The sequence below is a fragment of the Pogoniulus pusillus genome, chromosome Z, assembly GCF_015220805.1.
Source record: "Pogoniulus pusillus isolate bPogPus1 chromosome Z, bPogPus1.pri, whole genome shotgun sequence".
NCBI classification, from domain to species: domain Eukaryota; kingdom Metazoa; phylum Chordata; class Aves; order Piciformes; family Lybiidae; genus Pogoniulus; species Pogoniulus pusillus.
Window position 1 is genome coordinate 98,966,290 of NC_087309.1, and position 14,855 is coordinate 98,981,144.

General features: G+C 39.1%; 1 protein-coding gene across 6 annotated transcripts in view; it reads right to left on the minus strand.

Moving 5' to 3' along the window:
• TNFAIP8 (TNF alpha induced protein 8) overlaps positions 1 to 14,855 on the minus strand; it is a 73,050-nt gene that overhangs the window by 9,219 nt on the left and 48,976 nt on the right. The window contains exons 1-3 of one of the 6 annotated variants that reach the window (XR_010301300.1): positions 13,118 to 13,511; positions 11,852 to 11,951; positions 10,569 to 10,690 (exon numbers count right to left, since the gene is read on the minus strand). The exons of 1 other annotated variant lie outside the window; for it this stretch is intronic. Coding sequence is in view for 2 of the 5 variants with exons in the window: in XM_064140230.1 (XP_063996300.1) it covers positions 13,118 to 13,217 (100 nt within the window). In the remaining 3 variants the exon portion in view is untranslated. Of the gene's footprint in view, positions 1 to 7,172; positions 7,194 to 10,568; positions 10,691 to 11,851; positions 11,952 to 13,117; positions 13,512 to 14,855 lie in introns of those variants that run through there. 4 more of the 6 variants (XR_010301299.1, XM_064140233.1, XM_064140230.1 and 1 more) reach the window with 4 other exon arrangements.

Below are 14,855 nucleotides of genomic sequence, written 5' to 3' on the forward strand. Positions count from 1 at the left end.
TTTAACTAGAAAACAGTTTAAACTAAAACTTTCAATGCATACAAAGCACTCGTTCATAAAGGAAAGTAAACATTGCCTACAGTGGTCTTAATAGGTACAGTAAATTGTACTAAATTCTCACTCACTGTAATCTTTATCAACTGAGCATACTGTAAGACTGTAAATTAGTCAACCAAGGCATACTAATTTTAACATGCACACTGGAAGACCTTCAAAAGAAAAAAATACCCAATCTGAAAGCCTAATGCATGGCAAATAGTGCATGAGCAGGCTCACAGGCTTTGGAAATTAATTCTGAGGCCAGCAAGGCACTCTGAAGCAACAGTTAATGCAATATTTTGGAAAAAAAAATCTGGATAGTCCATAATTTAAAAAAAAATATATAATCTGTATATTCAAAGTAAGCATATATTCAGCAGCAGAAATGCAGGCAAGATAAAAGAACAGCTAGCAAATACCACTGGGAATGTCTTTCTTCACTCAGGAGAGTGCTGAAGAAGTCACTGTTAATAGGTTTGCAAAATGCATATGGTATTGTTGTGTGCTTCTCAGTGTTGCTATGTAAGTCTGTGCTTTAGCGTATTAAAATGTCCAAAATTGGGCCAGCAGCAAAAGATGACCTACATTCCAGATGCAAAACCAAAACCACACCATGAAAAAAAAACATAAAATCAAATGCTTTTATGACCAAGAGGTGAGAAGAATTGCAAAAAAAAAAAAAAAAAAAAAAAAAAAAAAAAAAAAAAAAAAAAAAAAAAGCGAGCACCTGGAGTTTAAGAGTAGTGTGGCAAGGAAAGATGCTCTTTCCAACGAGAACCTAAGTGCAGAGTTTTGCAGTCCCAAGAGAGCAGTCTGTGCCAACGAGTTATTCTGGTTTAACATGCTCGTGCTTCCCACAGCCACCCGGTGCATCACATGACACAGAGATTGTAGCTGATTTTAAAATTTCATTAAAAAGCCTTCTTAAAGACATTTTTCCTAGAGTCTTTCCATATATTTTAATTAACTCCGTGACTTTAATAAGAAACAAAAATAACCCACCCCACCTCTCCCCCCAAAAAAAAGAGATTAACTGCTGGTGACTATTCTTAGAGAAGTATATTTTAAAATATGTTGGCTATTAAACAGAGATAATGACAGTCACACAGGGTAGGGTCATGAACTTAATTTGGTATTTCTCTCCTTTGTAACCATTTGTTAGCCTCTCTGGAATGCAGCAACAGGTGCTGTGGTATTAAATATGAAGCCTGTATACTTCAGCTGTTGGCAATTTCAGGGCTATACTAAAGTTCCTCTGTATCTACCAGGTGTTCATTCACACTCAGCAGTAACGCTGCACAAACCTCTTCCTAGGAAACTGAGTGTATCCTAGGTTATTCCTTTTCAACAGACAGATGCAATGCAGGTACTGTATTTTTTTGGTCCAGGCTTAGAAACACATACCAAACTGCAGCAAGGCAAATGTGCCAAGCTCCCTAAGGCAAGTGGAACTTCCAATATAATAATTCGGCCATCACAGCTGAATGTTTCACCACGAGTTGAAGTTTTAAAGGAGGTGTCTAATGGTTTTACAGCATCCTAGCCAAAGCCATGTCTTCTCACAAATTAATCCTTTGCTGTAGGCACAGGACCCAGAGTATAACAGAAAAGCTTCTGGTTTGAATGCAAAAGGAAAAACACTGAGCCTTACAGCCCAAAGGAACTCCAAATTAATTGGAGAGACACTGATTTGACAAGGGGACAATGTGGGAAGTTTACAGCAAGTTTAAGATATATATGGCATAAAAAAATAACTGAAAGGTCGAGACAAGATGGCAATCTGGCAGGAGAGGAACAGGAAACTCATTTACAAGGACAAGGTAGCAATATGGCAGTCCAAATGCAAAGCACCTATGTTTTGAATAGTGTCTACATTGGAGGCTTCAGACTTCAAATGACAGAAAGTTTTGAAAATTATCTTAATCAGGCTTTGGAAGTAGTGAAGATGATTTTCCAGTACTTCTAGATCTGGTTCTAGTTCTCAGTGTTAATCTGTATGCCACCCTGTCTGTGTCTTGCAGACAGGAGAGGAGCCCTCCCATATGTGTCTTTCAGCATAATGCTGAACCAAGGCTTGACTGCTAGCTTGCACTTTTTAAATAGACATTACTTTTGTATCTTCCACTGGTTGCTCCAAGAAGCTAGACACCTGTCTTACATACAAATAATTTGATTTATGTCTTCTAATTTCTAAAGAAAATTCCGAGGCACTAAAGATTGCCACAGCTACAAGACAGTGATTCCCAAGGAATGATGTTCTCAGGTAACTGGATTGTAAATTTTTTTTCCATAACATTGAAATATGGACTATAAAATATAAAAAAAATGCCACCTAAGAATTTTACTTCACAGATTATGGCTGCTCTTTAGGCTTTGAATACTAGTGACACTCAATCCCTTTTGCAGTTTTGAATTGTTCACTATCTGTTTTCCTGTTTTATAGCATGGACATAAGCTTTCTAGCAGTAAGTGGATGGCTGTACCCAGAATGTGTGCTTTGTCTCCTGTTTGGCACCAGTTATTCAAGAGACCTATGATTCTGCAGGAGTATGCTGGGTGGCCATAGTGATCTTCTCTATTGCCACTGCTAACATACATCTCCCTCACTTCCCTATTCACAAGGAGCAAAATAAACCAAGCCCACAGTTTCAATTTCTTCTCCCTGAGTTTAGTAGCCATAGCTTGTTCCTTCAGTATCCATATTACAACTACCCAAACTTTCATCCAAGCTTCTGCCCATGAAACCAGCAAGTCAGGGAGTTACTTTCTGTTGTTCATTCCCTTACTGCCAGTTCAGAACAGGCTGCCCAAAGCCACAGTCTATCTTTTAAAGGCCTTGCTTTTACTACAAATTATTTCCACTGGGTTTCCTTTATTCCTGGCCTCTTCAGTTCAGAACCAATGCTCAAAACAACCGAAAAAAAATTGCAAACATATTGGAAGAAAACAAAACAAAACAACCAGAATGATCCACCTTTGAAGTCTTTGAATGAACAACATCTAAATGTTCAAGTATAAACTAAGATTTGCTAAAAACCAGGTCTACCTCCCCACATATTTCAAGAACTTGGTTTTGTTTTCACTAATGTCAGTAAATCCTAGTAGAATATAAAACAAAAGAGGGAGGGAAAAGAGTCTTTAATACTGTTAGAAGTCTGTTCTTCTGTAAAATTAAATGTTCTGATCAAACATCATGTATAATTTTCTTTTATGTCAGGAAACAGTGTTATTTAGACACAGACCTCCAAAACCTGGCAAAGCATTAGCAATCATATTTATTTTTTAATGTCACAAGTGTATTTCCTGACTGGAACTAGATTGTCTTCAGAAGTGTCTTCCAGCCTCAACTCTTCTGTGCTTCTCTAAAACCTGCATCTCTTTTGTAGTTCACTTTCCAGGGCAAGACATAGGAAGAGACTGAATGCACTGTTTTTTACAGCTGTTGAGTACTGTAGAACCTAAGTGTCCAGCTGCTTTACTTTCCCCTGACATCAAATTGTACTTTTAAGAAGATGATCAACAGCACTGACCAGCTGTGAAGGGACATCTCTTGCTAAAGAAAGGTTGTTCTAGCTTGAAATATTCAGAATCATTACCCAAAAAAGTAAAGAAGGAAAAAACCCCAGAAGGAATGGCCTCAAGTGATGAAAATGAACAGCAACAAGCTCAGTTTTGAGCCAATTTGATTACACTTCTGCACTGAAATAACAATGCCAGCAGTTTCTCTTGACCTCACTGTGATAACTGCCATCCTGTCCTCCCATAGTGCATAGCATTTTGTAAGCCACAACAAACTGACTATCATTTAAATCCACAATAATTTACATCTCCTTCAGTTGATTATAATAGCAATAGCTTGATGTACAGAAACGTTAGTTTAAATTCACATACAGGACACTGATGGCTTGCATCGTGGACTTACGAATCTCTAATCTCTCACACTGAGGATGAGCCTGCGATCTTGGGGAAGACATCACAAATATAGTCACCAAAGCCAAACTTTATTCTCACCTATTCCAAAGCAAAACTTTATTCCTATGCTTTCCTGAAGTATTTTTTATTCCTGTTCACAGCTGCTCAAGTTCATGATTCATTGTTTCAAGTTCTTTGTTAGTTTCTGATATGAAGTCTAAGTTACTCCTTCCCCATGAGCACTTTTAATATAAATGTTTTCAATATAAAAGTTTAAGTGAATAGAAGCATTTGTTCATTTTCTCTTTGACAACCATGAGAAAATAGCCCTTGGAATCAGTAGCCGAAATATTCACTAGTGCCACGTAATTGCTTCTGCCATTGTTAAACTCGTTTCTGTAAATAAAAACTACCTTTGTAAAATAGATTGGCAAAGCAGACACGGCAAAAGTAAAAAAATGGATCTCATGAAAGCTTTTAAGTTTTAAAACAATGGAATTTCTGCATTTTTCTAAGTAACATTTTCCTATACATCTTGATGAAGTTAAGTGAAAGTTTGTCTGAGCATGCACTGATTCAATGCTTTATTAATTTCTACATGAAATCAAATGTAAACATTTGGGGATCAAGAAAATGGCATCACATTCTCAGAGGCTGACTGAAATCAGCTACCACTTCCCTAGAGAAGCCTGCAAGCATTGCCTTCCATAAACATGTAAAATACATCTCAGAATATGTCCTGGATTTCAAATTGCGGACATTTCAAGGATAAGTGTTCTCAAACAGATTAACAGGTTAAACTCCCACTGTACTGCAATTTATTCTTATTACTGTAAAGTGCAAGCAAGAACAGGACTCTGCACACACCCCAACATTTGTATAATGTACATCACATGGAAATGTTTGTTTCTCCTATGGCTATGTAAAACAGACTTCTTCATTTTTCACTAGCAGTCTGTATTGTTACAAATATTGATACTGAATTCAGCGAACAATAGGAAAAAATAAACTAGGTATATACAGTGCATATTCAATCCTCTACATTGCTTCTGCTGAAACAGACCTATGGTGAAGGGTATGGATCCCAGTATGCCTGGACTGAATTCACCATGCCATGCAGAGGCCTGGCTCTCTAGCCAGTCAAGTACTAGAAATGAACCACAAACTAAAATTGTGACAGTGAATCTCATGATGAAATTCAATCACACCACATCTCAACCCAGTCAAGGAATCACACAAAGAGAAACTAAATTTATGATAAAATGTCCCAAAAGGATGAATGTAGAACAAAACTCTGAAAGGGCAGATTTCTCCTTGCTCAAAACAAGAATGTGGCCAACTGATGACAGATACAAAGCTCGTGCTTCTGCAGACAGTAGGTAGGAGAGCTCTGCAGAGGGACCTGGACAGGCGGGCAGCGGCCAACAGGATGACATTTAACATGGCCAAGTGCAGGGTTCTGCACTTTGGCCACAATAACCTCAAGCAGCACAACAGGCTGGAGACTGAGTGGCTGGAAAGCAGCCAGGAAGAAAGGGACCTGGGGGTACTGGTAGATAGTAGGCTGAAGATGAGCCAGCAGTGTGCCCAGGTGGCCAAGAAAGCCAATGGCATCCTGGCCTGATCAGGAACAGTGTGGCCAGTAGGACAAGGGAGGTTATTCTGCACCTGTACTCAGCACTGGTCAGGGCACACCTTGAGTACTGTGTCCAGTTCTGGGCCCCTCAATTCAAGAGAGATGTTGAGGTGCTGGAACATGTCCAGAGAAGAGCAACAAAGCTGGTGAGGGGGCTGGAACACAAACCCTATGAGGAGAGACTGAGGGAGCTGGGGTTGTTTAGCCTGGAGAAGAGGAGGCTCAGGGGGGACCTCATTGCTGTCTACAACTACCTGAAGGGCGGTTGTAACCAGGTGGGGGGATGGCCTCTTCTGCCAGGCAACCAGCAACAGAACAAGGGGACACAGTCTCAAGTTGTGCTGGGGAAAGTATAGGCTGGATGTTAGGAGGAAGTTCTTCATAGAGAGAGTGATTTCCCATTGGAATGGGCTGCCCAGGGAGGTGGTGGAGGCACCGTCCCTGGAGGTGTTCAAGAAAAGACTGGATGAGGCACTCAGTGCCATGGTCTAGTTAACTGGCTAGGGCTGGGGGATAGGTTGGACTGGATGATCTTGGAGGTCTCTTCCAACCTGGTTCTTCTATGATTCTATGATTATGGTAAAATGAACCAAGCTGTTGACACTTGCCCTTGCATTGCTAATGCCACAGTGTAGCCTGTTCAATAGTGACCATTAAAAATTACACCTACCATTAAAAAAAAAAACAAGTAACTCACCAAATATGATGCAGACAGAGCAAACATGAAAATCTGCAAATTTCCACATTCCCCACAGTATAAAAATAGAAGTTTATGTCAATATGAATAAGACTAATGTTCAGAATAGTGTTATTTATTAATGCAGAAACAAGTCTGTTTAACCACTCACATTTCTTACCAGATCATATACAGTATCTTATGAACAGCATTACTACCGGATGTATGAATATGTGTCCAATAAGCATGAAAAAAAAATTACCCTTGTATATGAAAAATAAGGAATTTTGGCTTCAAAGCCATTATGAAATGCATCAAACTATTTTTAATCTACTGCTTCTTCTACTGAGTGTGATGTACGGAAAAATAAAATTAAGAATTTATTTCATCAAGTAGCATAAAAATCATCAGACATTTCATGCCTCCTTGTGAAATGCTCTCCTCTTAACACATTTTGTAATCTAATTTTAAGGAGAAAAAAAAAATCCATCTGGGAGGCTGAAAAAACACCTGCAATGAGGATCTAATTTGCCACATTTATTTATTACCCAAACGTGTTTGTAGAGGCTTTAAATGTCTGAGGAGAGAGGTGGGAGGGGAAGCCATTTGCCTCTTAGAAAGCAGTATTTAAGAACCTTTATGAAACTGTCCCATTTAATATGAGATTTGACCCAATGATAAATCGTTACTGGTGAAAGGAAGGATGTATGCTCCTGAATGGAAAACACACATTACAATCGGTATCTGAGCATTGTGTTTTCCCTGCATTAACCCTGGCACACACATTGCAAAACAGTCATTCATAGAAGCCATTCATTCAGCCCACTGCTGTACTTGGAAAGGATATTGATGGAGAAGTCAGGCTTTCCAAATGTGGGTGCAAGGTTCTTCCCTTAACCAGATACTTACTTGGATTCTCCAGAGACTCACTGACTTCTGCTCCCTGTTTTTTAAACTTAATCTCATTCATGACAGAACAGTTTGAAAATTCCTCAAAGAAAAAACACTTCAGAGTCCAGGAGGTCTATAATATAGCAAATGCTGTCATCAACAGGAAGATGGGGAATCTTAAGTCTCCAATACAACAACCAGGTCTGTAAGATGAAAAAGACTGGTAGAATTTGAAAACAAAAGTAATGTCTTTGCATACTCTGAGTAATATATCCATTATGTGGTTCTCCAATCTCTTCAGAGAGACAAACAAGGAAGTTCAGCAGACAGTAACTAAGACGACTAGGGAGCTAGAGTGCATGATACAGAAGACAAGCTGAGAGTGCTCCACCTGACGCGACACACGTAACTTTGTACCAAATAGAGAAGCAGCCTTTTTTTGACAATAGCAGAGGAGGAAGGGTCAACAGACACAAGCAGCAGCCAGGGAAATTCTCATTAGGAATTACAAGCATCATAGTAAAGATGGTTGAATACTGAAGGATCTTGCTACAGAGGTTGTGGGATGTCTACTCTTGGAGACACTATCAACTGGACTGGAAAAAAACTAAAGGAACCTCAATATCACTTTGAATTTCAATCCAACTACAAAGCTGACTCTGCCTCACCTGGAAGGTATGACTTCCAGAAGTTCCCTGCAGCTTCAGTTAATCTATCATTCTCTCTATTAAGCAGATAACTCAAGAGGCTGTATCTCACTTGAAATTAAACATGTAATTCTTGCAGTTTGCTATGGATTATAAGATTTGACTGCGTAAGCATCTCAATGGAATTTTCTCAAACCAATCTAGCATTCAATCCAGCAATCACAGCTAAATTATTAACCTGTTGAGAGTTACAGCAGCACCTGCTACTGAAATTACCATCTAGCTTCCTCATCTGCTCCAACTGCACAAGGAAGAGATTGATAACTCCATATGGGTTTCCAAACATACTGTATAACACAAACCACCAGTTCAGCCCATTCAACTCTGAGACTGTAGAAGCAGCAATGCTTGACAACCTAATACATTCACAGACTATTTTAAAGGTTACCCTGATTTGGCCAGGCAAATAAAACCAACCACTGTTTTCATTTTTAAGGGAAGAAATGCAGAGTTGCTTTCAGAGTCCTGTGGTTTAATGTCCTTAAGTTAATGCTCTTATCAAGAGATTCAAGTGCCCATATCTAGATGGAGCTGCAGCAGCTGTACTACAAACCACAGCAGTTTTTACTTCTGTCCTCAAGGCCCCTTATCTGGTTCCTGTATCTCGCTTCATTAAACATACAATCCTCCAGACTACACTAAAAAAAAAAAAAATCTTAACAGTTTTGATTTGCCTGTGTACCATGGTCTTATTTCCTCTAATTTCCCATTGCTCCTTTGTCATTATGGTGTTGGTTTTCCCTTCAATCCCACTACTTTCAATTCCGTAAACACTTTTCCTTGTTCATATACAATATTACAGTGTCTGGTTAGCAGTAACCCATTTATTCTAATGTTTTATAAGCTTACTACTTCTCCCCCTTTCTTAATTGCATTCAAGTGATATATTTTGCCTGTAGCTCTTCCTTTAGATCCTGGATTCTATCTGTAGAAGGGATTCCTTAAAACGCCAGATTGTTAACCGCTGCTCTGATTTATAGACCTGCATACACGATTCGTTTGACCTCAGTAACCTTTTAATCCTCTGAATCAGCAGTAGGCCAGGCACCTGTGGAATAAAAAAAACTAGCATTGACTAATATCTGACACATCTAATGGGGCCAGATGACTTTTCCTGAACTGAACTTTTCAGCATACTCTTATCACAAGGCCCTTGTTTTACAGCCTTTAATCTTTTATAGAGAGTGATTTTTTGACAAGGGAAGGTAGATGAAAAGCAGGTGACACAAAGGAAGCCTACATTTTGTAGCCTTAGAGGTGAGAGCAGAAGGTGGGTCTAATACGTGGGGTTAAGTACTAATTGTATGAATAATGCTCTGTTTGCACCAATAACGCTCTACTTGCACAGTGTGAATCTCCCTGTTGTTAATTGTCATAAAAAACACAAAAGGTTCTGACAAATGCTAGTTCTGGAGACAGTGGGATGGAGACTCGTACCTTACAGACTCTCATCAATGTTTTAGATAGAACAAGTGGCCTGTCGGAGCACAATAGCAGACAATTTGTAATCTAAATGAAATCCACCCTATAAAACTCATACAGTGAGAGGTGACTGGAAAATGTCAAAGCAAATCCACGACTACTTAAAGCAGGGAGCACTGGCTTCTCGAAACAGTGAGTGTGTTGTAATTTTATAACCCTCGTGTCTCTGTTCTGAGCTCTAAATGGAAGAAAACAGGTGAGCTCATTCCCAAGCAACCTCATCTGGATTAAAAAAAAAATAATAATAAAATGGCTAATTCTATCTAAAATGCTCTGAGCTCTTTCTCCCATAAAATGTGGTACTTAAAATGCAGCATGATAAAGGGCCAGTTTCACTGCCTCCAAGCTTGTAATGAAAAATCCATTGTTTCATAAGTTATGTGTTACTGCCACTCTGATATCTGTTTTTTTCTTTTCATTTGAGACATTAGCTTTATCTCCTGTTGTTTTCTAACTATACAAAATAAAACCTGTAGAATCAAACTGAAGGTTTCTGAAGCTTTACCCAAATTACTTTTTCCTTCTGCTAAGAAATACTATGTAAGAAATCCATTAGCAGTACAATGATTTAAACTGGTACTGGCACGTATTAAGAAAGGCATATCCATGACACATACTTTTAATATGGCTGCATTAAGAACATTTTCTTCAGCTCTCAGGAATTAAGTCAAATAACAGCCTGAAACCATTTGGTATCTTCTTTGGTACGTGACATGCCACCACGTGCAACACCAGCCTCAACTTATGCCATGCACTCAAATGCTAGTCTTCTTGACTTTACCATTTGGTTTCATCAAGGTCAAAAGTAACTGCAGAAAAATATGCCAGGGTTATTTATACTGTGACAGTTGTTGGAATCTGTAAATGCAATATGGATCAATGCCATACACAAACCAACACATACATATATACATTATCTACTATAGCATTGTGGGGTAGAAATGAATAAAAAGACTGTTCTAATGTTATGGACAGCAAGATGGGAGGAAAAAAAGCCTTTTCATGTGACCATGCTAATATGGACCATCCAGAGACCCACAGCAGAAGCTGAAAAGCTGTTGCACATCCCATACCCAACAATTAATCAAACATACAGTGATGTAACTATTGTCTTGTACTGGAGCCCTTTTACTCCTAGTTCTTTGTAAAAAAAAAAAAAAAATTAGACTTGAGCTCAAAGATGTTAATTCATTTGATGAATTATAAAAAAGAACATCTTCAGGAATTTACCATTCAAAAATTAATCTTTATTTGGGGGTTCATTGCAACAATGAGTTAGTTCTTTTTTACTACAGTAAAACCTATGGTCTTCACTCTTGATGCTGCCTGGTTCCCTGAGAATCTCTGCTTTAAAGAAAAGAGAAAAATTATGCTTTTGCTTACAAACCACATTAAAGTAACATGCTCCCTGTAACATTCCCCTCCTTTCCCTTTTTATCATGTAGCAGATCAACCACTATTCTCTCATCACCCACTCTGGCCTTGAAATGTACAGAATTTGGTAAAATAACTTCCATAATTGCCCAATTGTTGCCTCTACCCCCTCCATGATCAGTCATAGACCTTTACCTACTAATTCCCTGGCTGGCCCTCATCATTTGAGAGTAAATAAGATGTTTTCTTTTAATGTGATGTTCAGTCTTGTGCCTAAAGGAAAAGTCAACCACCATCCCTTTCATAAACCACTTAAAAGATTATATATCCTCAGTGTCAAAAGCCTGAGTCCCAAATTCAGTTTGAATTTGTGAAGCAGCAATTTTCTTTATGCAAAACACACATTTTTTTGATGAAACAGAGCTAGTAAGTTGAAAGAATCTGAATTCCTATTTTGATGCCACATACATTGGTCTATTACAAATCCACAGGTATGTGGCTGTATTTTTCAGGCTGTGTATGATCAGAGATCTTTCATGCCATGTTCAGACTAGACAGAGTAGTGTAAAAGTTGCAGTTCTGCTTTTCCATCTGTTAATCTCAGTCTTTATACACACTAACCTCCCTTTTCTCATGCACTTTCCAAATTATTCCCTTGCAGATGGAAATATATTACCAGGAACACATTCACAAACTGACAGGAAAAACCTTCTCAGTGACATCTGTACCTCAATTCCCACAATGGCTACTGTTATTATTTTCCATTCTAACCTACTGAAATCACAGGACAGCAAAACCCAAATATTTTCCCAACTAAAAATAACTAACCAAAAAGCTACCCTTTCTTTTCTGTCTCAGCCACCTGCTCCAAGTGTGGGGTTTTTTAGCATGAAGATCCTGGCATCTCAAATTGTTTGAACAGAAATGCATGAAAAGCAAAAATATTTTCAGAGGATATTAAGAATCTGAGTCATCTAAGAAGGTAAGAGGTTTCTTTGAACAAGAAAATTTACATTTCAAATACATTCAACTTGGTAAAGTTGTCTGAAGCTTCCTGCATGAAACCAGAGGATCTTTCACACTATGGCACATATGCTAATCTCTCTTGCTATAAAACTGAAGGAGAATGCTCACATTGCCATGATCTTCTTCACAAATTGTCTTTTTAACAGTTTCTACAGGGAATTTCTTCTTTCTGTTCTGCTTTTCAAGAAATCTGGCTTACAGAATCTTCCTAGGGAGGGAAAAAAAATCAGCTGTCTTTTGGATCATCTGTTCATTTGACAAGAAGGGAAAAAAACCCAGAAAGCATTGCTGCAATTCTTTCTAGAACGCAGGCTGTTGTGCCTTGTTACTAATCACGTTCTATCAGCGTCATTAGCAGTAAGTTTGATTCAGTCCAATTTCTGAGTTTTCTGCAAAGCATCAGCACTCTTCTACACAATAAACAGACAGAAGTCCCTGGTAACATCATTCTTCAGTTTGGGAAAACTATCTGAAATACTCTGAGAAGTTTTTGTTTTTACCAAATAGAAATGCTTGGAGTTGCCTTACTGCTTACTTATCTGTTGTGGTTTTTAAATTATTTCTCTGAGCCATACTGGATCTCTGTAAGTTTCAGTTGTCCCCCCTAAGGGCTATTCATAACCATGAAACATCAGTTCTGTTCTAAGAAATTCAGTGTATAACCCCACCACTGCCCTGTTCCCTCTTCTGTATAAATGCTCTTTTGTATATGGGCACTTTCAGGAAATTGCCCTCCTCCTCCCCCACTTGCTCCCTACTGTCCTGCTCTGGCTTGCACCCCCTCCCAATCAACACTAGGGAATAATTGTATTTTTGTTGGCGCACTTCCAGTTTCTCCACACGTTTCACTCTAGGAGTAGTAAATGAAACCCTGTAGCTTTGGCACACTCCTCTCAGCTTTAACACAAACACACACACACATACTCACTTGGACAGGGAAGTAAGCGGCATCAAGCTTATTCCCAAAATAATGACCTTTCACTTCTCCCTCATCCAGCTTCCTCTTTTGCTGAAAAATACAGTGTTTCCAAATCAAAAAACAGGGCGGAGGACAATCTTCCTCTTTCGATATTCTTCCACCAGCATTTGGAAACACTGTTTCATTCCACTTACCACTATTCCATGTGTAAGTAAATAATTACTGTCGAGACAGACGTATGACACCCCCGGGGTGACAACACTTCGGTCATTTCAAATCCAGCGGAGCTGGCAAGAACTTTGGATGATCTTGCCAAGGCATTTCCCCCGCTCCCCTCGAACAACAGAAAGCTAAAGCGAGCAGAAACTCTCCACGCTCACAAGAGCGAGCGGCGCTGGAGACAGCAGCACGCAGGTTTCCTCTCCTGTGAGAACAGTTAAAAACCAAAGCCATACCTTCCTTGGGTTCATCAGCCTCCAGACTCATGGTGTCAGCACAAGGCACTGAGGACCTGATGGCAGCTGACGAGCGCACCGAGAAGCAGCCCCACGCCAACTTCTCAAAAAAAAAAAAAAAAAAAAAAAAAAAAAAAAAAAAAAAAAAAGGGAGGAGAGGGTTGGGATTTTAAGAGGAAAAGTCTGTAAATTCAGCAAATCACAACTAAGCTACTTGAAGGAGATCCCGCCTCTTTCTCCGTTGCACGCCAGCGACTGTGTGGAAACCCGGCACCTTCACAGAAACTCTCCTCACACTCGCCAGCGGTCGCCGTGGATGCGTTTTATTCTCCCCAGTCTGTAGGAAGGGTGGAGTTTCACTTGTTGCAGCTTGCCAACGTGGTATGAGAAAGCAAGCAGCGACCAAAAAAGCCCTGAGCTCTGAGCAGTGTCTGATTGTGGTGACTGACAATCAGATGGGGGTTCTCTTAACTTGCAGGGAAATCTAATTAAAATAAATTATTTTGTGAGCCTAAATTGTACATTTCGACACTGGATACTATCTACAATTAGTTCTGCAGCCTTTGCAATGGCGTTGACTAATACAGGATGAATAAACATATGCTTAAAAGGATGAGAAACTGCAGGTTTCTTTCAGGTAGCTCAAGCCAAATAATTGCCTTTTTTTTCCCCTTTCATGTTCAGTGCTTGGTGCTGTCTACTCCAAAATGAGCAATTCGCCTCTCTTTCGTGTCTGATTTCTTTGTGCGGCAGTCACCCCTGTATCCTAGAAAAGATCAGTTTTTCTAACTATTACCCAATACTGTTGTATAGCACAGGAGGAGAAGAGAGGGTCACCTGCAATCACCCCAACTCACCATACATCATACACACCTCTGGAGCAAAATCAGGGGAATTACTTAGAAGCCTATTTTCCGACTGGCACAGCCTCCAGCAAAATTAGCATCAAAAGGTATCATCTTTTCCTGCTTACTCGTTTAATATATTTTTAGCACAGTGAATAGGGCAAAATCTCAGTGGAAACGTGACGGCTGAGACAAAAGGAGGGGCGTGATCCCTCAGGAGAAAACCCGATGGTGCTGTCAAGCTGATGTGCAACCAAATTCCCCCTCACAATGTTAAATCTCTGCACCTGAAGGGGTGCTTCGTTAAAGTAGCACTTACTGCTATTGCCAGTTAGCACGCTGCTAGAGGAACCAAGTAGAAAGAAGTGTATTTCAAGGTGAAGTCAGAAAGAGCCAAAGCCGTGAGGTGCACATTTGGGCTCATGGGGATTAAAAAAAAAAAAAAAAAGAAGAAGAAGAAGAAAAAAAACGAAAAAAAAAAACCCAACCAAACAAAAAAGCCCAACAACAAACAAACAACAACAAAATAATAATAATAATAATAATAATAATAATAATAATAATAATAATAATAATAATAGCAAACCAGAAACCCAAACCCCACAGCATTTCATACTGTAACATTCAGCTGTATATATTAGAGCTTATGGGAAGACTGTAAGTAGGCAGAATGCTCTCTTAAATAAAAGGCAGAACCAGAAAAGGTCGTATGAACTCTTCTGCCACAGAAAATTTGCTCTGGGGACTGGGGTAAGTATACTATAGAACGTGAGCAGCTTTTGTTCTGAGTAATTTTATTCATGTACTTCACACAAGCTTAAGAAAGACAGATATAATTTTAGTTAAAAGCTATGTAAGTGCCTTTTTTAATTTATTTTGCAATACACAAAATT